This window comes from Chlamydomonas reinhardtii, chromosome 3 (genome assembly GCF_000002595.2).
Source record: "Chlamydomonas reinhardtii strain CC-503 cw92 mt+ chromosome 3, whole genome shotgun sequence".
NCBI classification, from domain to species: Eukaryota; Viridiplantae; Chlorophyta; class Chlorophyceae; order Chlamydomonadales; family Chlamydomonadaceae; genus Chlamydomonas; species Chlamydomonas reinhardtii.
The window spans coordinates 4,031,670-4,058,798 of NC_057006.1; the positions used below are offsets into that span (position 1 = coordinate 4,031,670).

The following is a 27,129-nucleotide window of genomic DNA, read 5'->3' on the forward strand; positions in this document are numbered from 1 at the left end:
GTAGCGGCTCGCCAACATGTCCCTGGTCTCATCATCACCCACGCCAAGGCAACTTTGGGTCCCTGCGCTTCCTGGCGTTTCATACCCAGCCCAGTGCCGCGCAGTGCCTTTGCCATCCTGACCGTGGTAAGGCACCAGCGCCATTCACAGTCGTATGACTCTCCGCCTGCCGGCCTGTTGGCTTTGCTAGGCAGGGGGGCTAGGGGCATCCAGCCTTGCAGACATCGCCGCTTGTGCTCAAGCCCCAATGCCCGTTCACAAGTGCACCCCGCTCAAGTCAGGTGACCAGGGCGGGTACTGTCCCGGGCTGTACAGGCCTAGCGGTGCCAGGTTCAGGCAACATGATGGCGCGGCATGTCGGGTTTCCTGGCCAAGCATATCTGGTGTCAGTAGCGCAGGATCTGACCTGCCGCATCTGTGAAGCGAGACTCGGTAGTTGTGCTGCAGACCGAATGTGTCACTGGCACGGATGGGACGTTCGTCTTACGTCCCTGTGGGTTGTCAGGCATCGCCGCCAAAACCGACCCGAGTCTGCCCGAAGCGGGGCGAACATCGGACACCACACGGCAAAGCGTTACACGCGCCGCTGCGCCATCCACGTGCCGCTACATCACTGCCAATGCACCGCACCCACGAGAGCAAGCACTCATCTAGCGGCGAATGTCACCGCTGTGTCCGCCCCCCAGCTGCGCCCCCGCGTGGCCCTGAGCCGCCCCAGCCACCTGCCCCTCCCCCCGCCCCCGCCGCCTTCGCCTTCGCTTTGCCCCCAGCCGCGCGGCTGCGCGGCCGCACTGGCGTGAGTGCCGCCGACGGCTTCCGCGCAGTCAGCAGCAGCGCCGCAGCAGTGCGGAGCGCCGCCCGCCGGCTTGTGCTACTGCCGGTGCTGCTGCCGGCATGATTGCTGTTGATCTTGTTGCTGCTGCTGCCTCTGCCACCAGGAGCGGGCTCGAAGGTGGTGGAGGAAGCGCTGGAGGCCACTTGCCGTTTCCGCGGCCAAGCGCCAGCGGTCACGGCAGCCGCGGCCCCTGCCGCTGCCGCTTCCCCTTGCGGCCGCGCCCTTGGTGCAGCCTGCCTGTCCATCACGTATACATCCTCCTCCTTCTCCGCATCATCAAGCAACTGCACCCGTGGCTGCTGTTGTTGACTCCGCACATCAACCTGGAGCCTCGAGCCGCCACCCGGCCGCCCTGGCCCCGCGTCGCCCCCAACCCCACCGCCGCTGCCACGCTCCGGGCCTCCCATAGGAGCCGCCGCGTCTGCCTGGACGTCCGCCCGGCCCCCAGCGGAGCGGGCCCCCCGGTCCGCCTGCGCCGCCGCCTGCCCCTGCCCCGCCTCTTCAGCCGTGACCCACACGCCGTAGCCGTCGTCGCCCGCTGACGCCTCCTCCTCCTCCGCCCAATGCGCTGTCCGCTTGCGGCCGCGACCAGCACCCCGCCCGCCCTCCTCGATTCCGGCACCGCCGCTCGCGACACCCCTGCCAGCGCCTGCAAGCCAACTGCCGCTGCTACTGCCGCCACTGCCACTGCTGCTCCCAGCATTGCGTCGCTTCGCTGACTGTGCCAGCTCTTGCTCGTCCTCCGACTCAAAGCCGGCGTTGATGCCGACGTCTCGCCGCAGCTCCGCGGCACGCTGTCGTGCTAGCTCCATAATACTGCCGGCACCGCTGCTGCCACTCCCGCTACTGCTGACGCCGCCAGCACCCGCGCCCGTGCGGCCGCTCCTAGCCGCCGCCCGTGCCTGGCCACTGCCCGCCTCCTCCTCCTCCGCCTCGCTCTCCTCGCCGACCTCATCCTCATAGCCCGCCGCCGTCAGCCCCAGCGCCGCCTGGTCTCGCGCCTGCTGCCGGCGCTCCACTGCGGCAGAGCGCAGCCGCTTGAGCCGGTCCGCCCGCTTCTCCTTGTACCTAGTGACAGTTGGAGCGAGGGAGAGAAAGAGAGCGGAAGAGAGGGAGCGAGTGCGTATTGGTGGGTAGGGGGTGACTGGCGGAAAACAGGCACAGCGCGATAGGCGGCACATAATGCACCAGACATGTCCGCACGGAGCGCTCTTCACCGCGGCAACGTCATCTGCTTCCTGCATCCATCGCACAACCTGCCAGGTCTACCAGCTACCGCACACGCCACACACACCGGCCTCTCTGCCGCCCCCTCCTACCGACACTCACCCACCCCCCTTCCCCTTCCCCTTCCCCTCTCCCTACGACAAACGCCGCACCTGAACCATACTCGCAGCGGCACCCCCTGGAAGCCCAGCACCTCCCGCAGCTGCGCCGCCAGGAACACGCCGAACTCGCGGCCCACCGGGGTGCTGCCCGCCATGAAGGCCGTGAAGGTGGGCGGCCGGGCCTTGAGCTGGGGGTGGGAAAGCGAACAAGTGAGACAGGGGTAAAGGAAGGACAGTATCGCTCTGAGAATCGCATCCTGTCACAACAAACCTGTGCTGGCCTCAAACCCAGGCCTGATTAACCTGATTGACGTCACCAGCTTCCTCCCATCCACCCGCACATCCACCCATTCAACCCCACCTGTGTCAGGTACTTGACCCGCTCCAGGGTGCGGTCCAGCCCGGTGCCCACCATGCGCAGCTGCAGCTTCTGCATGAAGCGGTTCAGCCGCGCGGTGCTCACCCTGCACGGCCGTACACACATACATTCACAGGTGGGGCCGTGTCGGGGCGTGAGGGCGTGAAGGCGACGCCGTGTGGGACGTGCAACTGCAGACCCGCTTACAGCCTGATTCTGCCCCCGGCACAACGCCCGGCAGATGTGTTGCATTACACACCACCCACCCTGCCCCTGCCCCTGCCCCTGCCCCTGCCCCTGCCCCTGCCCCTGCCCCTGCCCCTGCCCCTGCGCCCACCTCTTGTTCCATGCCGTGTAAGCGGCCAGGGCTGTGGGCATGACGTCGTCCAGCCCGGTGCCGGCCCGCGCCGACACCTCCACCACCGGCAGCTCGCCCGCGTCCAGGAAGCGCTCACCCAGGTGCCGCTGCAGAGCCTGGCGTTTGTGGAGCAGACTTTCAACGCGAAGTAAAAACAAAAAAGCGAGGGTGGGTGATAAATGCATGGGTGGATGGAAGCCAGACATCTGGCATCTTACTCATGCCCTCGGCCCGCTAACACATGCACGCACGCACGCACGTACGTACGCACGCCCGCACGCATGTATGCACCTTGGTGAACGCCCTCCGCTGTGCCACACTGAGCACGTCGGCCTTGTTCGCCACCACCACCAGCGCCTTGCCCTCGCGCAGCACTGTGCCCGCCAGCGACACCTCGCGCCGGCTCATCACCTGCGGGCCAGCGGGAAGGCGCGGCCGAACCGACACACTTAAAAACACGTAGCTGGCCAACGGGTTACTAGTGCAACAAACGATTCTCGACCTGAGCGCTTACGTACATTGCTCACGCCAGACCCTCCCACCGCCCCTTCTCTGCCTCCAGTTCCTTCTTCCGCCCGCCCTCCTCTCACCCGGTCGCTGGCCAGCGCCCTCTCCGCATCCAGCACCAGCAGCACCACGTGCACCTGCGCCAGGCTGGTCAGGGCGGCGCGCCGCGACATGGCCGCCACCTCGCCGCCCACGTCGTCATAGCTGCGTGCGGGGGCGGGCGGGGGGGCGGCAGAGGGCGGCGGGGGTGGGGAGGATGGGAGGGGGTGCCGTGCAACGGGAGGGGGCCGTGCAGGGGAAGTGGGTTCCTGAACGGAGTCGTCGGCGGAGACCCCCGCCTGAAGTTCACCCTCACCACGTAACAACCGTCAAACAGCCTTCTCGTGACCTTGTTTCCTTCACGCGCGGTCCCTTCACCCCTCGCCAGTTCCTCCTCATCACCTCGGCACCTCATAGTCTGTCTGCATTGTAACTTAGCCACGGCTGCCCCTCCCTCCCACCGCCTCCCCGCGCCCCCCTCCACTCCACCCCACCCCACCCCGCCCCCCACCTGGTAGTCCGGCCCAGCCCCACCCAGCCCGCGGTGTCCACCAGCTCCACCGCCGTGTCGCCATACGTCCACGCCGCCCGCACCGAGTCGCGCGTGAGCCCCGGCTCCGGGCCCGTCACTGCGCGCTGCTCGCCCAGCAGCGCGTTGAGCAGCGTGGACTTGCCCTGGAGGGACGCGGGTGCGAAATTGTTGCAGGGGTTGGTGGGTAGCCCACGTCGGCTGGATGGAATGGGCTTTGCGTCGGGAGTTTTGTGTTGGGTTGGGTTGGGTTGTAAGCAAGGGTTATAACTTATAAGTGAGTCAGGGCAGGTCAGGGTCAAGCGGTGCGGCGGCACGGCGGTGGCGTTAGCACGGCGCACAATGCACGGTGCATCCATGGGGCCTCCCACTGTCATCCGTGGACACGGCACCCCACGCCCACCACGCCACGCCAGCGACCCACTCACCGCATTGGGCAGACCCATGATTGCCAGCTTCATCACACCCAGACCGCCCGCCGGCTTGGCATCCTCTTCGTCCTCCTCCTCTTCATCGTCCGAGTCCGACGCCTGCGCCGCCGCCAGCCCTTCCTCACCACCGGCACCGCCGCCGGCACCAGCCACAGGAAACAGCCGCGGCCGCCTCCGCCCGCGCCTCCCCTCCTCCACCTCCACCTCCACCTCCCGCTCCCTCCTCCGCGCCTCCCGCTCACGATCCCTCCGCTCCTCCGCCCGCTGCTTGGCCGCCTCATCCGCCGCCCGCAGCTGGGCGCTGACCGCGTCCAGCGGCGGCTGCAGCGCCGCAAACAGGTCGGCCAGTCCCTCCCCTGTGGAGGCCGACACGGCCATCGGCTCGCCAAAGCCCAGCCGGTAGCAGTCGTACACCGTCTGCGGCATCTCTGTGGGGTTGGGGGCGTGTGTGTGTGTGTGTGTGTGTATGTGTGTGTGTGTGTGCGCGCGTGCGTGCGTGCGTGCGTGCGTGTGTGTGCGTGCGTGCGTGTGCGTGTGGGAGACAGCCCGGTCGGTTGGGAGAGTGGCGGTTGGGTGGAGGCTGGATGGTGGGTAAGTCTAGGTCTGGACGTTGGACGGCGAACGCAGCAACACGAGGGACGACTGCATGCGCAAGGGACCTCAGCCGTGTTCGTGATACCCGGAGCCCTTTCTTCATCACCCTCCGCCCCGCCACACCGCACCGCGCCGCCCACACCCGGACCACACACCCGGCACTCGCACGGCGGCCACCGACGCCCTCGCCCCGGCGCCACCCACCCTCCTGCGCCCGGCCTCCCTCCGCCTTGTTGGCCACCACCATGACGCGCCCCGCCGGCACGTGGCGCCGCAGCCACTCCGCCAGCTCCTCATCAGCGGGCAGCACACCCGTCCTGTGCGGCCAGGCGACAATGAGGTGTCAGCGGTAGCGGCAGTGCGACAGAGGCCTGATTGCACCAGCAAAGGTTTTTGCGCCGCCTGGGATGGGACTGCGCGGCCCTGCGCGCTATGCATGCGGCCAAAGGCGGCCGTGTACAGCCGCTTATAACATGCGGTCCGCCCGCCCCCCCCCCCCCTGCCACTGCGGCCTCACTTGGCGTCCACCACCATGAGCGCCAGGTGGCTCTGAGACAGCAGCTTGGCGGTGATGGAGGTGGCGCGGCCCTGCAGGTGGCGGGGCGGCGGGAAGATGCGGATATGGTGTATTGGTGTGTGTGCCAAGGCAGGATTTGGGGAGGGGAATGGGGTTGGCGCTCGGGCCGGCAAACCCGGTGCTGAAGTGAGCCCTGAGCCTTTCCCTTGCGCCCATGCCATTGCCCGCCCAGCGCCCCCCAAATGAAAGTCCCGCTCCCTCTCCCTCTCCCTCTCCCTCGCCCTCTCCCTCTCCCTCTCCCCGCACCCGCACCCGCTGCACCTGTATGGTCCCCGCCGCCGCCGCCGTGCGCGGCTCCAGCCCAGAGGTGTCCGCCACACGGAACACCAGGTCACCCAGCTGGGCCCGGCCCTCCTGGTAATCACGCGTCACGTGGCTGGCCGGCGTGTCATACACCTGGGGGTTACATTAATTGATATGTTAGGAGATGGTAGAAGGAAGGGCAATCAGGGGGAGCAGCAAGGCAGGGCGGAGATGTGGGTATGCGCGCGTAAGTGGGGCGGGGCGTGTGAGCGTGTGTTGAGCGCGCGCGGTGGCGTGTGTGGGACGTGTACAGGCGTGTGCGTGCGCGTGTGTCCTCCGTGCGAAGCCCGCGCACGCCGGCGGCAACATGGCTAGATGGCTAGATGGCGGGGCTTTGACGTCGTTGGCGCTGGCCACCATGCAGCCCTGTGGCCGCTCACACACGGCTGCCGCATGCGCCGCGGCACCCCCAGCTGGTCCTGGCGAGCCCACCAGGCCCCCACCGGGCCCCTTGGCACCCACCAGCGCCTGCCTCCTGCGGATCAGCCGGTTGAACAGGGCCGACTTGCCCACATTGGGCCGACCCACCAGTGCCACCTGGAGGAAGGCCGGGGCAACGGGGCCATGGCACGGTGTGGCGGCAGTGATGCCGGCATAGCGTGCAGCAGCGGTGCAGTCGGACGGGCGCCTTAATCGCCACGCCACCAAAAGGCGTGAAGCCAGGCCACAAACCCAAACCACCTTGCGCTGCAGGAGGTGCGCTGCTGTCAGGTCTGATAACTCCCATCTTGATACGTCTACATTCCGGCGGCTCGTACCCGGTGTGTGCTGGCCCGCTCACCTTGGGCAGCAACGCATCGTCCACCGCCGCGTTCGCCAGCGCTGCCTGCTGCTTGCGCTGCTGCAGCAGCAGCTGCCGGCGCCGCACCGCCGCACCAGTCCGCAGCTCCCGCACTGTACCCGTCAGAAGTAGCAGCAACGATGCCGGCCGGCGCTGGTCGGCGCTGGCAAGTGACGCCGGCGGCACCGGCAGCAGCTGCTGCAGCCACAGGGCCCCCGCCGCTACCGACGACGTCGCCGAGCGATGCAGCCTGCCGCCCGAGGCGCCGACGGCGCCGGCGATGAGCGCGAACATGTTGTCGCGCCTACTTGCGCGTTACGGCGTGCGTAACATGGCCGTAGCGCGAGGACCCGGTTAGTGAAGCGGTTTCAGAGGTCAGCACACGAACTCCGCCTGCCGGGTATATGCAGCTCGCCGAACAGTATTCGGTACAAGGAAACGCGATGCTTCACTTTTCGACGCGAAAACACAGGCGGGTCAGGAGAACTGCCCGGCACGCCCGGCTCATGCCGAATTTCTCATGCCAGATTTCGTCCGGCCGCCGAACTTCAGCCCTTCGCGCTGCGCTTGCTGCCTCACATTCTGTAGTACTTGTTTGTTATTAGAGCTGTTTGTAGGACTAGCGGACCAGCTGTCGAGCGGCCGAAGCACATCCTTCCGACAATCAACTTTGTCGTGTCCGTTTGCCAAGGACCAAGATGGCCCCTCAGACCAGCCCCATGGTGTCCGCTGCCCTGGCGACCATGCAGCCCAAGCAGGAGCAGCAGCCCGCCGTTCCCGCCCTCAGCTCGGCGCTGAACACCGGCATTCTGGGCAAGATGGTCGCCGCTTCGGCTACTGAGGTTGCTCCTCGCAAGATTGAGCTCTATAGCAGGTAACGCAACAGCGCCCGACTTGTTTGGCGCTGGCCTGGACTCGCATCAAGCCCGCGCATGGAACTGACCCGGCTTCTGGCCTTTCGCCGCTTCTCATGTTGCAGCGAGTACTACTGGACCTGCGCTCTGGGTGGCGTTGCCAGCTGCGGTCTTACGCACATGGGCGTGACCCCTCTGGATGTCGTCAAGTGCAACATTCAGACCAACCCCGCCAAGTACAAGGGCATTTCGACCGGCTTCCGTGTGCTGGTGGCGGAGCAGGGCGCTGCTGGTCTGTTCAAGGGCTGGGTGCCCACGCTGCTGGGCTACTCCGCCCAGGGTGCCTGCAAGTTTGGCCTCTACGAGTACTTCAAGAAGTAAGCGTTGCCATATCGTGCATTTGTACAGATGGTGTCAACAGCGTTATCTACTGCAGCCGGCTTTGTCGGCTGATGTCAAGAGCGTGCCATGCATCAGTGCCGGGACCATCGCGCGCGCACTCACCGTCACGCAACTGCTTACGCCCACAGGACCTACGCTGACATGGCCGGCGAGGAGGTGGCCAAGAAGTACCAGAGCGCCATCTTCCTGGCGGGCTCGGCCTCTGCTGAGTTCTTTGCCGACATTGCCCTGTGCCCCTTCGAGGCCGTCAAGGTAAGGAACGCAGACATCGGGACTTGCTAAAACCGCGGGTGTCCTAAGCAGTGTGAAGCTAGGCCTATGCAGGTGAGGCGCATGGAGGCGACCCGGGCTGTTAGCTCAAACCCCTGCGGCCAGTGGGGGCACACTAACCCGAGTTGCCGCGTTACCCGCTCCCACAGGTCAAGGTGCAGACTGTGCCCGGCTTCGCCAAGGGCCTGTCTGACGGCCTGCCCAAGTTCGTGGCGCAGGAGGGCTGGGGCGGGTGAGTGGCGCACCGCACCGGATCGCGGCTAAATATGGGTTACTGTGTGAAGGGTGGTGCCATGCAGCGCGTGTGCGTGAACCCAAAGATGTTTGGGAATCGGGGGGTTGCTTTCGCGGCCACGACATCGATAGGCGTCCGGATGTTGTAATTGGCCCCGGTCAGCGGCTTTGCCTGCAGCATCCGGCGTGCCCCGAGTCTTTCCGCAACCACAATGCCGCGGCACACCAAACCCCCATTCCTTGCCCCCCCCTGCTCCGCAGCCTGTTCAAGGGCATCAAGCCTCTGTGGGGCCGCCAGATCCCCTACACCATGATGAAGTTCGGCGCCTTCGAGAACACGGTGCAGGCCATCTACAAGTACGCCATGCCCAAGCCCAAGAGCGAGTGCTCCAAGGGCGAGCAGCTGGGCGTGTCGTTCGCGGCCGGCTACATTGCTGGTGTGTTCTGCGCCGTGGTGTCGCACCCCGCCGACAACCTGGTGTCCAAGCTGAACGCGCAGAAGGGCGCCACCGTCGGTGACATCGTCAAGGAGATGGGCTGGTACGCGCTGTTCACCCGCGGCCTGGGCCTGCGCATTATCATGATCGGTACCCTGACCGGGCTACAGTGGGGCATCTACGATGCCTTCAAGGTGGGGGCTGGGAAGAACGCAAGGGAGGTATGGGTAGTAGAAGGGAGCAAAAGGGTGGGCAGGTGAGGGGTAGAGCGCGCGGGAGAGATGGGAGATGGGAGGAGCGAAGGACGAGGGGCGAAGGGAGCGCAAGAGGGAGGGAGCAGAGGGAAACGGGGCGAATTGGATCTTTTTGGCTGGACGGCTTGGTGGCAGATGTCCGGGTGCATGCTGCGGCGACAGCCCCTTTTGACCAACGCCGATGCCAAAACACCACTTGACACCTGGTCTTGCTTGACGCGGCTTGTGGATGTGCACGCAGGTGTCCATGGGCCTGCCCACCACCGGCTCCGTCGAGGAGAAGAAGAAGTAAGCGCCTGCTGCCGGCATGGAGCGGCCGCAGTTCATGGGCCTGGGCGTGGAGCAGGGGCATGAGTAGGAGGCGGCTGCGAGTGCAGGGAGAGGCGGTGCGAACTGCGGGCGGGCGTAGCGTCTGCACGCGTGTTCGCGCTATTTACTATGGGGGGGGGTAGGGAGGGGTTCGGCATAGCCGACAGCTTAGGTGTGATAACCTCGACGGACCTACAGTGTGCGCGGGAGCGTGTGTGCGCCCCGGCGGCTCGGCGTGTGCCGGCGACGGGAGGCAGGGAGGTGGACTCAAGACCAGCATCACTGACGCTTGCGCCTTGAGCCCCAGAGCTTGACTGCTGCTGCCCTAAAGAGGGTGGCGGCTGTGTGCATCTACAAGTATTCTTTTGTCTACTGAATTATGAATGATGGTATCGTGTCGGGCGCAAAGTTTGTCGATGTATTCGAGTAGTGTGTAGAGGAGTTTGCAGCTTAACAACACAACATAAAGGAGTCCCCTATCCTCGGCGCTTAAGTGGTTGAGTGGACGGAACATGAGGCGGTAACGGCACGTGCGCATGCGATGCTTTGGTTGTAAGGAGGATGGTGCACTGGCCCCCAATCGCCACACAAATAAATGTACGTTCATGCAACAACTGATCAGCCTCAGCGCGTGTGACGAGCACACAGCCTACCGAGTCCAAGAGTTCACGGCACAGAGCGAGCCAGCGGTGCTCACACATAGCTGTTGTTCCCTGGGTAATGCCTCTGCGTCGCCGCCTTGCAACTTGCAACACAACGTGCGGATTATACCGTATGCGCGTGCTTTGAGCCAACCAACCAACCCCCATCAGTCATCAATATGATACCACACGGGCTGCAGAGTCTGCAGCCGCAGCAGATTACTGCATTACGGACGCAGCAAGCCGGCCACCTCACTCCTTGCCTCACTCGTGCACAACTAGACTGTCAGGGGGCTGAAGACAACACCCGCACTCGTAGGCCCATTGGCGCTGCGAACACGGACGCGGAACGCTGACGCCGCGTGTCGGGAGTCTGCCACCGCACACCACTTAAACGGAGCCGCAGACTTCCAAACAGACCCGCCAGGTCTCGGCCGTAAGTGCCACGCCGCCGGCCCCCGCCCTCCTCATCGCTGTCCAGTTCTGTGCAAGGGTAGCCCAGCTGCTTGCACTTGCCACACAGCGCCGCCGGGTGAGGCTTGGTCGTGACGACTGCCTCGTCGTCGCTGTCGCGCTTCTCCAGCGGCCGCTGCAGCCAAACGGTGCCGGCACGCGAGGGTGCAATGCACAACCAAGGCGAAAGGGGGCGTCAGGTATGGGCGGGGTTGTGCACGCCCTAAGCGGTACACACGGCATAAAGTGCTTGCGCTCTGGTCGGTGCCACGTAGACAGGCAGCGGGAGGAAGAAAAGTGCGGATGGGCCCGACCACGCTATGGGCCCGTGACCACCACGCTACGAATGCGCTGACAGGGGCCTTTGTTCGCAAGGCACGCATGCTGCCCGCACCTGGCTGTAGGGGTACACCAACTCGCCGCAGCTCTTGCACTGCTGACCGGTGTTGGCCCACGAGTTGCCGCTGTACCAGTGCTTGCGGCAGTCCTCGCAGCGAAAGGCACCGAAGACCCGTTTGGGGCCCTGGTAGGGCGTCAAGCCCGTCTGCTTCTTCCCCATAGCGCTACAATGACATATAATGCTGGAAGTTAGGTCTTCGAATCAATGAAATACGGAAACTCTTGCACATACTTAAGCTCCGACATCCTCCACAACTTGCCATCCGACGGGCCCGTGACACTGAGACCTGTGACCCGTGACCGCATTACCTCCCGCGCGCCTGCCGGAAGTTCTCCCGAGCCTGTCCTTGGCGGTGCCGTCAGGGCTCCCTGCACAAACAGGGCGGCCCATCTCACCCAAGTGCATGGGTGCATGCCTGCATGCTGGGCGCGAGCCCTCAATCAACACGCAGCAAATGCTGCTTACCAATGTCACCCACATGTCAACTTGAGTATGTCCGGCGCTGTCCGCCAAACCGCGCCTTCCGGTCCACCTGCGTGCCATGGCCGCTGACCCCGTGGGGCAGCAGACACCGTGGGGCAGCAGACGCCATGGGGCTGGCCATCTTGGTCCTTGACAGAGTTGATTGTCGGAAGGAGCAGGCACGGGCATTGCGGTGAGGCGCGGGCTACGCAGCTACATCAGTGCAGCGTAGCGGCAACACGCGTGTCATGTCATGTTATGTTATGCGTACATCGTGCGGTGCTGAACACGTCAGCAGAACCACACGCATCCACCCAGGCCGTCACAAGGCGGGCCAACGAGCGTGCCTCTCTGCGCCGCACCCACCTGAATCAGGTATAGCGTCTGCAGCCCAGTGAGGGCGGACAGGTCTGGCTGCAGCTACGCCAGCAAGGCGCCCAGGCAGGGTGCAGAGGAGGGCAGGATGAAGCACAGCTCCAGCTTTGTCAGGCCCGGCAGCGCGGCAGGCAGGCTGCGCAGCTGCTGACCCAACGCGGCCGCCGACACGCGGCTACTCACGTACACTGCGGGCCGGCGTGGCAGGAGAGGATGGTGGGTTAAAGAAGGGAACAGGAGGGAGTATGAGGAGAGGAGAGCACGCTCTCATGCTCCCCAATGGCCTTTCCGTCTCGCTGCCGCAACAGTCGCTCCCACACCCCGAACAGCCAGCCCTGCTAGCCCCCACCTACCCATGACCTCGCTGAGCCGCGGCAGGCACGCCGCCAGCGCCCCCAGACACCGCCGCCACGCCACATGCATTGTCCTCGTGTCCAGCCAGCCCAGTGTGTACCCAGCCATGCCGCCCATGGCCCCACTGCCATGCTTCGGGTGGAAGCCCCCGCGGTTGATCGCCAGGACGTAGGAGGGCACCTGCTGCCGCGTCAGTTGCCCCAGCTCCTCCTGCACTCCTGCAGCATGCCCTTGTTGGCGCTGTCTGTGAGCGGGCTGGTGCCCGCAGCGATTCAGCCGCTTGCCAAGCCGCAGGCACACCCAATGTCCCGCCTCCTCCAACTGCCTGCGCAGCGTTGCGTCTCTCGCGGCAACAGCGCAAGGCTACTGCCACTGCACTACATTTGCCGATTTAGCGGGACTTCGAGCACATGCAAAAATCTGGCGTGGCCTCGTAGATCTTAGATCGACTTGAGGGTCGTCGCCCAAGCCGGGGCATGCTCGTCACACTTATTTGGAGGTGGCGGCCAGCCAGCTCGCCGCGTTGCGTGACTATGCCCATAGTGTTGCGCGACAGCCATACAGGTACAGATTTATGACAAAAGAGGCACGTAAGCAACGCGACGTGGTTGCGAGACGCTGACAGACCAAATAGATAGGCTCATGCAACAACGCCTGCCGCAACGCCTTCTATCCGTATGCGTGTGCCCTCACCGCCCCGCACCCTCCGCCAGCCACTCAAGCCCTGCTCCGCCGCCACCTTGCTTCCCTGCCCCACCTCCTGCCCCTCTTCCTGCGCTTCCAGCTCGGCTCCGCCTTGTAGCGTCTCCACCCCGTGCCCTGACCCTCCTCCTGCCCCCATTCGTTCCCCCTCGCCTGCCGCATCTCCTGCCTCCGCCTCCAGCGCTGCCGGTGGCGCCCACTCGAACACGGCATCCTCCAGCTGCCCGACGCCGGCACGCGCCAGCTGCAGCATCCAGGCGTAAGCCTTCCGGAAGTCGTCCACAAAGTGCGGCGGCTCGTGGTCGGGGCTAGTGGAGCCGTACTGCAGGAACAGCCGGTCCGGTAGCGACAGCTGCAGCGGTAGGCCGGGGTTGGGAGGCAGGGCGCGAAGGCAAGGTGAATGACTGTGTGGCCCCTTTCGCGGCGGTCACCACAAGCACGACGCGCAAGGCAAGCGCGCTAGGCCCATCCTGAGAGAGCACCAGGCAGCGGTCAAGTGGGTGACACGCAAGCTCGCGTTTAGTTGAAAGCCTGGCACGCAGTTGGCAACCACTGACAACGGGTGATGTGCACTGACAGTGGCACCCTCACCACCCGCCAGGCCCTCACCAAGCGGCTGTAGTAGAGCAGGTGCTGCCCCGCCAGCCGCCGCACCCGGTGGCCGGGGATCCGCAGCCGCCCGGTCGCTGTCTCCACGATTGGACACAGCGAGCCCCGCCGCGGCGCCGTGCTGCTGCCTGCACCCCTGTCGCGGCTGTGTCCACGCTCCGTGTTTTCTTCCCCTTCGTTTTCCCCGTCCGCCTCGTCCGCATCGCTGTCATCGCCGCTGCCGCTGCCGCTGCCGCTGCCGGCGCCATCCCGCACCTCCACGCTGCCGCGCACCAGCCGCCACGACATCTCCGGCCCGCGGTCCTCAAACCCGGTCGGGCTGGGCTCGCCCACGCCCGGCAGCGCTGCAAGAGCCTCCCATGCCGCCGCCGCCTGCCCCGCCGCCTCTTCCACCGCCTCCGTCGCGCCCTCATGCCTCCCAGCTCCAGAGCCGCCCGCGGCATCCGCGCTCGCCGTGGGCGGCGCGCAGCGCAGCACCAGATTGATGGCCCGCGGCCCGCCGGTCGCGGGGTCCGTGTTGGCTGCATCAACGCACGCCAGCCTCAGCCGGAAGGCCAGCGGGCTGTCGTGCAGCAGCGCCAGCGCGCCTGCCAGCGTGGCCGCGCTCTCGCCGCTGGCCTCGGCGAAGGAGCCCACCAGGTAGGCGTGCGGCTGCCGCATGGCGGTCGGAAGCAGGGCGGCGATGCTGGCGTCGCGGCGCACCAGCGAGCTATTGTAGTGGGCAGCCCTGCAAGGGAGGTGGCAGTGGAGGAGGAGGTGGGTGGGTGGTGGTTTGGGGCGTTGGAAAGAGACAAGGTTTGGTGGTGGATGGGGGCGAGGGCCCATGGTAAGGTACAGTATCCGTGACAATGGTGGCAGCAGCGTAGTGCATGGTTGCAACACGGGAGTGTCCGCCTGAGCGTCCATGCGACTCGGCAGCGCGACCATCTGTCCTTGGACTTTTATGTTGGGCTAGAGTATATAGCACCCCTCATGAACGGCGCCGCTCGCCCTACTTCTGCACTCCCCTCCCATAAGTATTACCGCTTGCAACTATTGCCTCTGCCTGCGCCCCGCTAGTATGGCCTGGTTTAATTTAGTTTGGGCTGGTATCTATAACCCCCCTTACATACATATACACGACAAGCAGCACGCACCAGGCCTTGCGTGTGACGGGGCAAACCACCGCCAGGATTAGACACGTGGTGGCGTCCGCGCTACCCACGTGCCACTGGCTCAAGCTGAAGTCCACCAGCGCCTCCTCACCCTGTGCGGTATAGGGCAGCATCGGCAGCATCAGGCAGCAAAATAGGGTCAAGGCTTTAAAACTCAAGGGACAACCTAGGTAAATTGAGTTCGCGCTGCATGAAGGATGCCGATTAGTCTTCTAGGTCTTCACCGCATGCTGCGTGCCGCTACATCTCATGCCCTGTATTTTCTCCTGCCATCGATCCTCCCTCCTATCATGGCATTGTTCCATGAAATGATGTTTGCGGGGCACGACCCATCGATTGCCAGGCGGTCCGCTAATCGTTGCAGACACCAAAGCTGCTGTGGTCCCCCATGAAACTCCCTCACCATCATGGCGCACGCCGAGCGGCATGTCGCGGGCACGGGCGCTTCCCGTACGAGCTTATTCAGGAAGTCTTCATTGGCTCTCTGGATGGCTGGGTCAGCGAGAATGGCCCGGAGCAGGGCCCCCGTGTCCAGCTCCCCGCGGGCGGTGCGGGTGGGGCCCGACAAGGGCCCGCTGGCGGGAAGGACCAGCACCATACCTAACTGCGCCTTGCTCCCCCACTTCCCCTACAATCAGCGCTGGACGCTTCGTTGGCGCTCCTCCTAAGAAAGTGGCACCGAAGTCTGCTGCATGGCGCGGACGATGGCACGGTTGGAAGATGCGTAGCGCAAGACCTGGTAAACACGTGCTAGTTATCCAGCAAATTATGATATTCAGAACCTTGGTTGGTGCTAACGCGTTGAAAATGATCATGCGATGTGCAGGGGCGCACATGCCTGATTTCGCGCCCAAAGCTTCACATAACGAAATAAGCTTGTGCAAGTAGTTTATTTATAACACCTGCGCATTTGGTCTGGGCCCTGTCCATCTGAATACAGTGTCGGGCCCCCTCGCATGGCGTTTGACCCTGGTGTGATGCAATAGTCTTCTTACACCATACGATATCGCCATGGAAAACGAAGAGGGCACAAAGTCATGCTGGAGCGGGCTGCACGGAGATGTGCTCGAGGTACTTGCTCGCCGTAACAACTTCGCACAACCTGTTCGGCATGCCATGAAAGTGAATATAGCTTGAACTGGCGACTGGCTTATTGTCGCTGCTTCTCGCCGACCGCAGTCCCGGCGCAACCCCGGTCCAACTCCATCCCGCCTTTTTCCGCCTCCACCCGCTTTGTCGCCTGCAGCGCATCGGCCGCGGCCTGGCATTGCCCGACCTGCTGTCCGCGCGGCTGACCTGTAACCAGTGGCGCCGGCACGTGGGCGCGGCCGTGACGCGGCTGCCGCACCCGCACCTGCATCCCCGCCACCGTGCCGCACCTTCTTTGAATCCCCTCGCTCTCTCACCACCACCTGCTGCCGGCGGGCAGCTGCCTCTGGCTACTGCAATCCCCGAAATGCAGCCCAGTGCCCAGCAACACGGGTTGGACAATCTGCTTGAAGTGCAGCATCAGGGCTCTGATGAAAAGGGCCTGGCAGCGGAGGCGGAGGCGGACTTGGAGGACACGCAGTTCTACCACCTGGTTGAGCTGGATGCACAGCCGGCTGGACACGAGGGCGATGTGACGTGGCGGCGGTCCTTGGAGGCGCTGGCGGCGTGCCTGCCGCGGCTCAGCGAGGTCATGGGTAGGTGGGGGCTAGCAGGGCTGGCTGTTCGGAGTATGGGAGCGACTGTTGGGGCAGCGAGACGGAAAGGCCATTGGGGAACATGCGAGAGTGCTCTCCTCTCCTTATACTCCCTCCTGTTCCCTTCTTTAACCCACCAACCTCTCCTGCCACGCCGGCCCGCAGTGTACGTGAGTAGCCGCGTGTCGGCGGCCGCGCTGGGTCAGCAGCTGCGCAGCCTGCCTGCCGCGCTGCCGGGCCTGACAAAGCTGGAGCTGCGCTTCATCCTGCCCTCCTCCGCGCCCTGCCTGGGCGCCCCGCTGGCGCAGCTGCAGCCAGACCTGTCCGCCCTCACTGGGCTGCAGACGCTATACCTGATTCAGGTGGGTGCGGCGCAGAGAGGCACGCTCGTTGGCCTGCCTTGTGACGGCCTGGGTGGATGCGTGTGGTTCTGCTGACGTGTTCAGCACCGCACGATGTACGCATAACATAACATGACATGACACGCGTGTTGCCGCTGCGCTGCACTTACGCAGCTATGTAGCCCGCCCCTCACCTCAATGCCCGTGCCTGCTCCTCTCACGTACGCAGGGCGCCTCTCCCGAGCCCGCGCTGCTGTCCTCCGTGCTGCCGGCACTGAGCCGCCTCACCGACCTCAAACTGCTGTCGGGGCTGCCGCAGTACGGCCTCACGAACGACAAACTGGAGGCGCTGGCCGGCGCGGCGGCTGCAGGCAGCGGTGGAGGCAGCGCAGGCGGCACAGACACCGGGGCTGCAGCAGGAGGCGTTGCGTGCTTGCACCTGGGCTCGCTGGCGCGGCTGCATGTGGAGGTGTCGGGTGTGGGGCAGGTGGATGTGGGCGTGGCGGCGCTGAGCCGTCTGCGCGGGCTGCGGCAGCTTTGGCTCGACGGCGTTGTGACGCTGGGACCGGCGGTGACGGCGGCGCTCAGGGAGCTGCCGGGGCTGCAGGTGAGAGGGCGGGGCAAGAGGGGCGGTATTCATGTCGGTAGAACAGTGGGCTTTGTGCTGGACAGACGAACAGACGAACGAACAAACGAATGACCCCCAAACATCATCGCTGGCGCGAGCGCAATTACTTTGGGATACGGCACAAACGGGCAAGTGTGCGGAGTAGGAAGCGCTGTAGCTAACCGTCGCCGTCCCTCTGCCCTCTCGCTGTGTGCAGGAGCTACGCCTGGAGCTGGACAGCCCCACCCACCTGCCCGACCTCTTCGCCCTGCCCGCCCTCACCTCGCTGCTTATCTCCTACCATGGTGACGAGCTAGATGAGGCGGACGACGATGATGACGACGAGCTGCCACAGCCGCCGCCACCGCAACCACCGGCTGTAGCAGCAGTAGCGGCGGCGCCAGCCGCAGTGCCGGGGCCTGGGCTGGCTGGGCCTGGCGGCGCTGCACCAGGAGTAGAAGCCGCAGCAGCGGCACTGCCACAAGCTAACGGGCAGATGGCGAACGGCGTTGGCGGTGGGCACGGGGGAGGCGGCGGTGGCGGCGACTGGGAGGCGTTGGAGCGGCTGGTTTGTGGCCATGCGGCGCGACCAGTACTGCGAGAGCTGTCCCTGCAGTGCTGCGGTTTTGCATCGGACCCGCTTCCCAAGCTTGCGGCCCTGGTGGGCCTCACATCTCTAGCCCTGTATGACTGCCGCTGGCCGCCGCCACCGCGCGCGGCTGCCGGCGCGGTGGCGGCGGAAGCGCACGATGTAGTGTCAGCGCCGCCGGCGCCGTGGGCGGCCCTGAGCACCTTAACGGGGCTGACGTCATTCTGCCTGGCGCAGTGCGTGTGTCCGCCCATCACGGGCCGTGAACTTCGCTGCCTGGCGGCGGCGTGGCCAGGCCTCACGTCGCTGCAGCTGCAGAGTGGCCTGACATCAGCGCAGGGTCACGGCGCCGCCGCCGCCCTGGCGGCAGCCGCAGCAGTAGCAGAGGCAGGGCAACAGCAGGAGGCGGCAGCGATCTCTGGGGCGGAGGCGGAGAAAGACGCGCCTTTACAGGCGGCGATGGCGGCGGCGCAGGCCGCGGCTGCTGCCGCCGCAGCGCCGTTCGCGCCCGCAACCTTTGACGCCGTCGTTGCCCGATGGCGGCGGCTGGAGAGCCTGACGCTGAACGGGTCTTGGTGCAATGACCCGCGCGTCTCACTGGACGTGGGCCTGCTGCCGCCCAGCCTCACGAGCCTTGTGATGACGTCATTGACGCTGGTGAGCTCGGCTGCGGCGAGGGAGGCGCTGGCGGCGGCAGTGCACGCAGCAGCGCGTGGGCGGGGTGGGGACTCAGCAGCCGGCGATACTGCCCATACCTCGTCAGCAGTACTGTGCAGCTCGACTGAGGCTACCTACGCCACAGTGCGTACAGCAGGCGGCCACGCACCTGCACCGCTGCTACCGGCGCTGGAGCATCTGGTGTTGGCTGAGGTGCGGCTGGCGCCCGGACTGGGCCTGGGCTGGCTTGCTGCCCAGGCGCCCGGCCTGCGGAGTCTGGAGGTCACCAACCTGCTTCCCAACCTGTGTGACGCCTCCTGTGCTGCGCTGGCGGCGCTGACGGCGCTGACGGTGCTGCGAGTCAGCCAAGACCAGGAGCCGCAGGAGGAGGAGTGGGAGGGGCAGGCGGCGGCGCCGAAGGGAAAGGGAGACGCAGCGGCGGACCCGGCAGCAGGTGGCCGAAGTGCTGACAGCCAGCAGCCCGCCAGCAGCAGCAGCAGCCGCGCCGCCACGGCAGATCCACCTGCCTTCGCTGCACCTGCGACCCCGCACGGCCCATTTCCTGCTAGGAGCAGCGCCAGCAGAGCAGGCCGGCTGCTTACGGGCATGGGCCTGGCCGCGCTCACCCCCCTCAAGCAGCTGCGGCAGCTCGAGTGGCTGCCTTGGGGCTGTGAGCCGCTGGGCCTGGCCCACGTGCGGGCTCTGGCGGCGCTGCGGCGGCTGCACCTAGTGACGCTGCGGGGTGCCCGCGACGGCGCCATCAGCGGGGAGGCGCTGGAAGCGCTGCGGGGGGCGCTGCCGCTGTGCGACCTGGACGACACCGAGTGGAGCGGCCTGGTCGACGTGTAGGTAGGCAGGCAGCGCGATAGTTCTGGGTACGTGTGTCTGGAAGGCGTCACGGGGCATGCAGGGGTAGGGCCCATAGAGGCCCTGGGGACCGGCCCTCGATCAGGTGGGAAGCCTTAAGCCCCCGTCCCACAGCCCGCCTCACGGCCGCGTACCGCTTCAACATACCGTATCTACTGCCTGGAGCGATTAGATACGAAGCATCACGAATGGCCCTGGAGTTCATCAGCGCTGTCAAGCAAAGGATAGAAAGCTGGGACTGGGAGGGTCAGGTTCTGCAGCTGGTTCACTACTGCGGACTCGGCTCGCTGAAAGTTTGGCCTGGCTGGGAATCATGGCGAAGTTCCGGCAAACCTCGGCCACCGGCCCGGCACTGCCGACACGCTACCGCCTGACCTGGCCATCCCAGCCCGGCTGGAGGAGTACCGCGACCCGGCCCATCCCTGGAATTTCCTGTGACAGGACCCCGCCGACCAGGTTGCTCGATTTGTGTTTAAGTGTATGCTTTCTGCACCAATTTTGTGAGGACAACATATCCTTAGGTGCGCAACTGGCAACTATTACGTACGCAAGATTTCGCAGCACGTTAGCGCATTGCGCGCGCATTGTTGTGGTCAAGTCTCTCCCTTACACGTAGCAGATGACAGCAGCAATCATGGGAAAGTGCAGCGAGGAGTTTGTCCCGCTGGTGGACCTGCGACCACAGCGCGGCCTTGTTGTCGAGGCTCCAGGCGGACTAGTTCTCTCCGAGCGACACTCTGCGCAGCTCGTCAAGTTCCTGTACGCTCTGGACCTGAGGGAGCTGTACAAGATGTGGTACAAGAAGAAGGGGCGAGTCATTGAGAAGGAGCTGGTCAACAAGGCCAAAGCCCAGGCGGTCAGTGACACCCTGCGGCGCAAGTGCAACGAGGCGCGCTTTCATGCTATCCTTCGGCGCGCGTTCCAGGATGAGGAGGAGGAGGACGACGACGCGCTTCTCGTGCATTGCAAGGCGGTGCTGGAGAGCATGAAGGACACACCGGGCACACCGGATGCGTTCATCGAGGTTCACCGCGTCATCTGCGAAGCCAACGCAGGAGCGCGCAGCCTGGACGTCGCCGCGCTGCGGCAGCTCGCCTCGGATGGGCCGGGAGGCGCGAAGGAGCTGGCCGAGGGCATCGGCCACGCCAACGTGGCGCCTCTGGTTAAGACGATGGCCAAGGATCTTCTTTAGGTGCGCGACGGGCCATTTCTGACAGCCGCGGTGCAGGACGATACGGGCCGGGATGGAGTGCTGTGCCGGGCGCGGAGCTGTTGAACCCACGCCCACGCAAGAGCCCACCCATCCCAGCACGGTTCGCTCACTTGTGATGCGCGACGAGTCAGAGAGAGGTGACTCACGTATTGAAACTATCCCCTTCCGCCCCAACCTCCCCAGGCGCTGCGGGTGCTGGCGTGCGGAAGCCTGAGCGAAGCCTAACTCCTGAGCCCAAGCGCGACGGGCACGGCGAGCAGTGAAGGCATGCGGCGAGAGCGTGCCTGCCTGGAAATTGCTAGCCCATGCGGGCATATGGCAGGGCCCAAGGCCAGGGGAAGGCATCATAATTGTGTGCGCGGTGCGTGCACTTGTCATTTGCCGTCACGTCAGGCATAGCAACGGGATGCGGGGCTGCGCGGCACCATTATTGTAGCTGAGTGAAGATAAGGATCTTCAGTGCCATGTGACTGCCGTGTGGCATGCAGCGACCTGCCAGGCAGCACCACCGCTTTGGCGGCTACTGGTGCCTTGTGTGGAGGGCGTGCTTACGGAGGCTGGTACCGCAGTGCCGCTGCGCGGTAGCAGGGAAGCATATTAGACCAGGACTTGCTGGGCATCACGGCCGATTAATAAATGGGGGTGGGGGCGTGCCTGTTGATTAAGGGCCAGGGGCATGCACCTCAGCATGCGGGGGATGGCGGGCAGGGGGCGGAACCAGTGCGTGGGCTGACACCCCCACCAGTTCCTCTGCGCTCCCAGCTTTAGTGCACGCGGTATTTGCCCATGAGCGAGGCACTGTATTATTACAGCGCTGTGCCCTGCACGGGGCTCCATCGATTGGATTGGCTTAGCGGTGCTTGCGAGAGAAGCAAAATGTCGTACACTTTGTTGGTGGCATGATTTCTCCTTACAATCATGGGTATCGAGGCCATCAATGTGTTGGTCGTTCTGGTGTAATATGCATGTACGCGAGGCTGAATGCAGCTGGTGCAGGGCTGGAAACGGCGGGGAGGCAGGGGAGAAGTGGGTGTCCCCGCTGACAGCAGCAACTTCGCCCTCAGCTCTCCGGCGTGTCCATGTACGGTAATCAGGAGAAGTAGATGCAGGGTCGTATGGCCATATGGTCGTATGGTCGGATGTATATGATACTGTACGCCGTGTCAGAAATCTGCTCTCGTAATGAATGATCGAGTGAACTTACGTCCCGTATCAAAATGGTTTCGGTCAGTTATTGAGGCTGTTGATCCGAAACACGGGGGTCCCCGCGGGGTCTGGCATTGCGCTCCTTGGGCCCCCTCTTTTTGCGCTTTGTTTGTGGCGGGTGATGTATGCATACGCGGGAATGCTGAAGGGTTTGCGTGGTGTTGACCAAGGAGTGCACATGATCCTGGAAGGAGAGTACTTCATGAACTTCTATAGTGGAGGACTGGACGGGACGCGGAAGGGCAGGGTGCACTAAGCGCGTGTTTTTGGGAAGTGTTGCGACGTGTTTGGGACATGTTTAGGACGTGATGGCAGGGGACGTGTTTGCATTTTGCAAAGCAGCTCAGGCAAGTACAGTATGCGCGGGACCCGTTTGTGATTGGTGTTGTGGGGCAGGCGCATGAATGAGTAATGCATTGTCAGAGGGAATGCCCATTGATACCGAGCGGTGATGCACCAGGGGGCAGCAGCAGTGCGGGGCGTTGAGCAGGTGAGTTTTAAGGACTGTTGGGGGCAGTCCCAGGCCCGCGTTGTTGGGTTGTGAACATCCGTGCGTGTGGGCTTCCAGGCTTCCGCCACTGACTGGCGCCCCAGCTGATACGGTGCCAAAGTACAATGCGTGTGGTGCCTCTGACATGACACATAGTATGATAGTGGGCAGAGGGCGAGGATGGCGGGGCCGGGCGAGGGGGCAGGAAGGCGAGATGGGAGCGGTGAAGGCGAGATGGAAGCCGCCTCACTCCGGGTAGTGCACGTGCTTGAGTGCGGTGCCGTAGTAGGTAGAAACCTGGGTGTTTGTCCTCATGGTTAAGACAAGTATCCTGCCAACTGCCTAGGTATGTAAACCCCTTGGATGCCGCCTGGGCTGGCGTACGGCCGTACGGGGCGTACGGGGCCAACCCCGAGGCATGCAGTGCATGGAGTCATGGTGTCATGCCCCTGACAAATGCCCCTGATACCAATCTTTGCCCTCGATTACATTTATTTCTTGACGCAAATCACTGTCTAATTGCTCACCGCTTCATTCACGGGACCCAGCGCTGTCTGTCGACTTTAGCCTTTCCCGATGCTCGCGGCCAGGCAGCTGAGCAGCCACAGGCCAGGCCGGTTCGGCCATCGTAACCGGTGAGGCCGCCCTGTAGAGTTTTGTCGCTTGCGAGCAAGCCGGTTTGCCCCAAACGGCAGTCTCGACAAAAGTTCGCGACTTGCAACTCTTCCGTATGCTGGCTTCCGACATTTTCCTGTGTCCGTGACAGGGCGGCGCTGAGGATTCAAGCAATTTCAGCACCTGTGACCACGTAGGTGCCTCCGTTTTGTTCATTGGGCCTCCTGCATGGTTTGATTGGACCGTCGCCCCTCGTTTTGGATCCGCGGGCGTGTTTCATATGATAACAGTGGTCAGAAGTTGATAATTGAGCGGCTTTTCGTAGCTGTCGGCCATGCGCAATCGAGTCGGGGTGTTGCGCCCCTCTCACGGTCAGCACCGCTGCGGTATCGCTGCTTCGGAGCCTGAACCCCGCTGGGCGCGCTCGTGCACCAACCAGTAACTGTCGGCGCGGCGGGAGGCGGGGCTAAAGTGCACGCGGGTGCAGCCGCAGTGGCTGCGGGCGCGGCGGGAGGCACGGCCCCGAAGTAAAAGCGTCGCTTGCAGGCTCCGCACCCTGCCAAACTCTAGAACAGCATTGCATGCGCCTCATGCACCACCTGTATTGCTCTCATCCCCTTGGCCTCGCAGTGGCGAGGGCGAATGCCCGCTGTTCCAGACGCGTGAGGGGAAGATCGTTCCAGCCATGTGTGCGGACTACGGCTTCCGCAGCGGCAGCGGGCGGCTGTATCAGGAGGGGTACGGCGAGGTGCCCAAGGACGTATGGCAGCTGGTGAGGGGGGGCGGGAGGGCCGACCGGGGGCTGGCTAGCCGCTGGGGCTGGTGTTTTGAGGGAGGTCGGCACACCACGTGAACTCCTGAACCCACAACTCACCACTGTCCCCCGACATCTTACCCCCACTCCCAGGCCAAGGACAACTACCTGCATGAGTTCACTCAGCTGCGGCGCTCCACCCGCTACCCGCCCTCCGACATCACGGCGCCGGATGGTGCCGTTGCCAAGGTGGGTGTGGGCCCGCGGTGCCTCCTGTCACCTGTTCTCCGATCTCTCAACGGCAGTGCCGCTTGCGCGCCCGTTGAAGTTCTTCTGGTCGTGTGAGGGCACTGATGCACGCACGCCGCGGCCCCAACCCCCTCATGCTGCTGCGGCTGTTGCCACCGCCCACCCGGGCATACACTACTTACCACTCGCAGGTGCTGCACTCAGCGGGCGCAGCGGCGGCCCGCGCGTTCGGGTCTCTGGACAAGGCGTTGGAGAACGCGGGCGTGCTGCCAGAGCTCGCGCCGCCGCCCGTGCTGAGCGCGCTGGAGACACAGGAGTTCAAGCAGGTGGGCGGGCGGACGCTGGTGGGCAGGCGAGTGGTTGGGCGAGCTGGCAGCTGTGCAGACGGCAGCTTGCAGCACCAGTGCAAATTTCATACCGGTACAGCCAGTACCAGAGGGACAAACACACCGCCACTGACGACCTATTACGCGGTCATACTCTTGCAGATCCGCGCCAAGCTGGACAAGCTGGAGCTGTCTGTGTCGGACGTGGTTGCGGTGGAGCACGCCCGCATCGCGCGCACCGGCGACATGACCAGCCCGGCCTGGGTGAAGGCGCCCTTCTACGCGCTGTGCTTCGTGCTGGACGTCATGTACCCCAAGAACAAGGCGATAGAGGTGAAGGCAGGGAGAGGGAGGGCGAGGGGGATAGAAGCCCGAGCCCGGCGGATCAGTTTGCGGATCGGTGTATGCTTCAAGGGCCTCACCCTAATCCTGTATGGAAAGTATGGTGTGGAGCGAAGGTTTCCAGGTGGGGTCCCTTCAAAGGGCGCGGCCGATTGCACCCCAAAGCCTGTCCCACCGCTCCTACCGCTCCCTTGCGCCCGCGCCCGAACTACGAACCGCAGAAGTTCTGGGTGCTCGAGACGGTGGCGCGCATCCCCTACTTCGCCTACATCTCCATCCTGCACCTGTACGAGTCGCTGGGCTTCTGGCGGGCCGGCGCGGAGCTTCGCAAAATTCACTTTGCCGAGGAGTGGAACGGTGTGTCTGCGTGTGCGTGCGTGCGTGTGGCTGGGGTGCTTACGTGGGCGGGGGGGACACATGGGTCCGATGTGTTGCACTGCGTGGACGGAAGACAGCCTGTATTTGCGGAGAATTTGTGATGCCTTTGGGCCCACACTGACCCCCCACCTGTGTCGTTGCTAACCTTGGCCCTTTGCTCGCCTCCTGTCCTTTGCCCCCGCAACGTCACGCGACTTGCTGCAGAGATGCACCACCTGCAGGTCTGTTGGCTGGGATTGCTCCAAACGTGGTGCAACTTTGCCTGCCTCTGCCACATGTTGCAGCATGCTGCTTTGCCTGCAAGCTTGCCATGCCGACGCCCTCTCCCGCCCGACTCCGTTATCCACCCCTCCACCGCTCTCTCATGACACCCACGCCGCCCGCACAGATCATGGAGAGCCTGGGCGGCGACCGCGCCTGGTTCGACCGCTTTATCGCCGAGCACGCGGCCGTGTTCTACTACTGGGTGCTCATCGCGTTCTACCTGGTGTCGCCCCGCATGGCCTACAACTTCATGCAACGGGTGGAGCTGCACGCCGCAGACACCTACTGTGAGCAGCGCCCCCTGGGACTATGCCGATTGATCGAGTCGAGGAACGGGGGTCCTAGCTTGTGTATGCCTGTCGCCGGCGCAGAAGCCTGGTCGGTACCGGCCTCGCAACGCCGCTGTGCAATGACGTGTAGCCAGCTTCTGCCTGCACAGGCCCGCTTTGCCCCACCGTCTGTTCACGCCTGTTCCCTGCCCTGCCCCGCACCATGCCGCCGCCGCCGCGCTCCTGCAGCCGCCTTCGTGGAGCGCAACCGGACCGCCCTGGCCGACATCCCGCCGCCGCTGGTGGCTCTGCAGTACTACTACAGCGACGACCTGTACCTGTTCGACGAGTGGGTGCGGGCGGAGGAGCGGAGCGCGTCGGTGGGGGTTCGTGCGGGCGGGAGGAGCAGCGCGTTGGTGGTGGGAGGAGTCCGGGTGGGAGGAGCGCGTCGGTGCGCACCCATAGCGAACAGAGTGGTCTCCCAGACAACCAGAGCGCACAGCCCACCCACAAGCACCCTGCCGGCCTGTGCGCGCAGGTTCCAGACCGCCTCGCGCGGCGCGCCCGGTGTGCCGCCCCGCCGGCCGCCCTGTGAGAACCTGCTGGACGTGTTCACGAACATCCGGGACGACGAGCTGGAGCATGTCAAGACCATGGTGGCGTGCCAGGTGTGTATTTTGGAAGGGGGGAGGAAAAGGCTACACTTGTCAAACCAGGTTTGTGGGAGAGGGTGGGGTGGGCACAGTGCTGGCTGCTCCCTAGGCACCGACAGCGGAAGCGGGGTGTGAGTAAGCGCGGACCAGCCGTTGTGCCAATGTCGTGGTGTGCTCGCAACCTCGTGCATGTGTCTGGAAGCGCTCGTGTCGGTGTGTATGAATGGCGTGCTCATTACTGAGCGCCGTGCAAGCCGCGACTCATTGCAGTGATAAGCCCGTGTGGACGTTTTGCCCCGGGCGGCATATCGACAAAGACGGGACCAGGCATTCAGGCACGTGAACCCCGCTCCCCCGCCCCTTTACGCGCCCACTGCACAGGAGTCCACCATTGCCAAGGACATTGCTGCCTCGTCATCCGGCTCGGCGCCCCGCCGCTGATGACATCCTGGCGGCTGAAGCGGCAGGACGGACCTGTGTGAGGAGCTGTGGGGAAGGGGCGGCATGGATTTTAGCGCAGGTTCCTGTAGCAGGCGCGCTGCCGCAGTATCAGGGAGGAGTACATAGTCATGGAGCCGCGCGCCAGTACTGTGTTGGGGCTGCACGCTTTGTGCCTCGCGGGCAATGCAAGGCCAGAGTGCAAGCGGAAGACTGTTATGGAGCAGGCGGCATACCCGCAAGCCTATCAGTGCAATGAAGAACGTGGTGGTGGCCCGGACGTTGCACAGTATCAGTCAAGTGTCGGTGTGTTTGTGACCCTTCGTTTGATATCGAGAGACAGAGAGTAGCAGGACTGGTGCTTCCTTTTGACGACGACTGTACGTGGTGGTGGGGATGGGGGGCACTACTGCCTTGCCGTGACGGTTGGCGTTTCAGCTTTGATGTGCTTGAGTGATCCACATCAGCTTTTGCGTCACGCGAGCGACCAAGCAGGCCAGGCATGTCTGAGTGTGTGCTTGTTGCAGGCATCATATGGAAGTTCACGTATGAGCACAAGTTCATTAACATAGTATGCGCACACGCATAGTCTTAAGACTGCTGGTGCCGGGGGGCTTACGATTCTTTAAGCTACCT

At 64.3% G+C, this 27,129-nt stretch overlaps 8 protein-coding genes across 8 annotated transcripts; 4 read left to right on the forward strand and 4 right to left on the reverse strand.

The window, feature by feature from the left end:
* Window positions 1-10: 10 nt before the first annotated feature.
* CHLRE_03g172250v5 (uncharacterized protein) lies at window positions 11-7,076 on the reverse strand. The gene is made up of 13 exons (XM_043060899.1): window positions 6,641-7,076; window positions 6,322-6,396; window positions 5,818-5,952; window positions 5,497-5,567; window positions 5,184-5,296; window positions 4,383-4,813; window positions 3,937-4,100; window positions 3,470-3,590; window positions 3,171-3,290; window positions 2,859-2,995; window positions 2,525-2,627; window positions 2,215-2,351; window positions 11-1,903 (listed from the first exon to the last, which is right to left on the reverse strand). Exons 1-13 carry the CDS (start codon window positions 6,932-6,934, stop codon window positions 664-666), a joined length of 3,141 nt encoding a protein of 1,046 aa, XP_042926028.1. The 5' UTR covers window positions 6,935-7,076; the 3' UTR covers window positions 11-663.
* A 110-nt stretch (window positions 7,077-7,186) lies between these two features.
* Window positions 7,187-9,968, forward strand: CHLRE_03g172300v5 (uncharacterized protein). The gene is made up of 6 exons (XM_001703419.2): window positions 7,187-7,514; window positions 7,620-7,871; window positions 8,025-8,148; window positions 8,316-8,398; window positions 8,662-9,031; window positions 9,333-9,968. The coding sequence occupies exons 1-6, from the start codon at window positions 7,339-7,341 to the stop codon at window positions 9,381-9,383; spliced, it is 1,056 nt and encodes a 351-aa protein (XP_001703471.1). The 5' UTR covers window positions 7,187-7,338; the 3' UTR covers window positions 9,384-9,968.
* Window positions 9,969-9,990: 22 nt separating this feature from the next.
* On the reverse strand, window positions 9,991-11,086 carry CHLRE_03g172322v5 (uncharacterized protein). The gene is made up of 2 exons (XM_043060900.1): window positions 10,889-11,086; window positions 9,991-10,630 (listed from the first exon to the last, which is right to left on the reverse strand). Exons 1-2 carry the CDS (start codon window positions 11,051-11,053, stop codon window positions 10,328-10,330), a joined length of 468 nt encoding a protein of 155 aa, XP_042926029.1. The 5' UTR covers window positions 11,054-11,086; the 3' UTR covers window positions 9,991-10,327.
* Window positions 11,087-11,170: 84 nt separating this feature from the next.
* Window positions 11,171-12,196, reverse strand: CHLRE_03g172376v5 (uncharacterized protein). Its single transcript, XM_043060902.1, has 3 exons — window positions 12,085-12,196; window positions 11,723-11,919; window positions 11,171-11,442 (listed from the first exon to the last, which is right to left on the reverse strand). Exons 1-2 carry the CDS (start codon window positions 12,152-12,154, stop codon window positions 11,777-11,779), a joined length of 213 nt encoding a protein of 70 aa, XP_042926030.1. The 5' UTR covers window positions 12,155-12,196; the 3' UTR covers window positions 11,171-11,442; window positions 11,723-11,776.
* CHLRE_03g172350v5 (uncharacterized protein) lies at window positions 11,171-15,326 on the reverse strand. The gene is made up of 5 exons (XM_043060901.1): window positions 14,954-15,326; window positions 14,533-14,642; window positions 13,397-14,123; window positions 12,085-13,139; window positions 11,171-11,919 (listed from the first exon to the last, which is right to left on the reverse strand). The coding sequence occupies exons 1-4, from the start codon at window positions 15,146-15,148 to the stop codon at window positions 12,726-12,728; spliced, it is 1,446 nt and encodes a 481-aa protein (XP_042926031.1). The 5' UTR covers window positions 15,149-15,326; the 3' UTR covers window positions 11,171-11,919; window positions 12,085-12,725.
* Window positions 15,327-15,446: 120 nt separating this feature from the next.
* CHLRE_03g172400v5 (uncharacterized protein) lies at window positions 15,447-19,408 on the forward strand. The gene is made up of 5 exons (XM_043060903.1): window positions 15,447-15,621; window positions 15,797-16,235; window positions 16,401-16,597; window positions 16,806-17,183; window positions 17,401-19,408. The coding sequence occupies exons 1-5, from the start codon at window positions 15,562-15,564 to the stop codon at window positions 19,276-19,278; spliced, it is 2,952 nt and encodes a 983-aa protein (XP_042926032.1). The 5' UTR covers window positions 15,447-15,561; the 3' UTR covers window positions 19,279-19,408.
* Window positions 19,409-19,506: 98 nt separating this feature from the next.
* CHLRE_03g172451v5 (uncharacterized protein) lies at window positions 19,507-22,571 on the forward strand. The gene is made up of 2 exons (XM_001703415.2): window positions 19,507-20,488; window positions 20,693-22,571. The coding sequence occupies exons 1-2, from the start codon at window positions 20,307-20,309 to the stop codon at window positions 20,721-20,723; spliced, it is 213 nt and encodes a 70-aa protein (XP_001703467.2). The 5' UTR covers window positions 19,507-20,306; the 3' UTR covers window positions 20,724-22,571.
* Window positions 22,572-22,702: 131 nt separating this feature from the next.
* CHLRE_03g172500v5 (uncharacterized protein) lies at window positions 22,703-27,128 on the forward strand. Its single transcript, XM_001703414.2, has 12 exons — window positions 22,703-22,840; window positions 22,972-23,013; window positions 23,451-23,592; window positions 23,728-23,823; window positions 24,015-24,149; window positions 24,312-24,482; window positions 24,713-24,848; window positions 25,074-25,090; window positions 25,258-25,420; window positions 25,652-25,751; window positions 25,941-26,070; window positions 26,437-27,128. The coding sequence occupies exons 1-12, from the start codon at window positions 22,782-22,784 to the stop codon at window positions 26,494-26,496; spliced, it is 1,251 nt and encodes a 416-aa protein (XP_001703466.1). The 5' UTR covers window positions 22,703-22,781; the 3' UTR covers window positions 26,497-27,128.
* Window position 27,129: the final 1 nt, after the last annotated feature.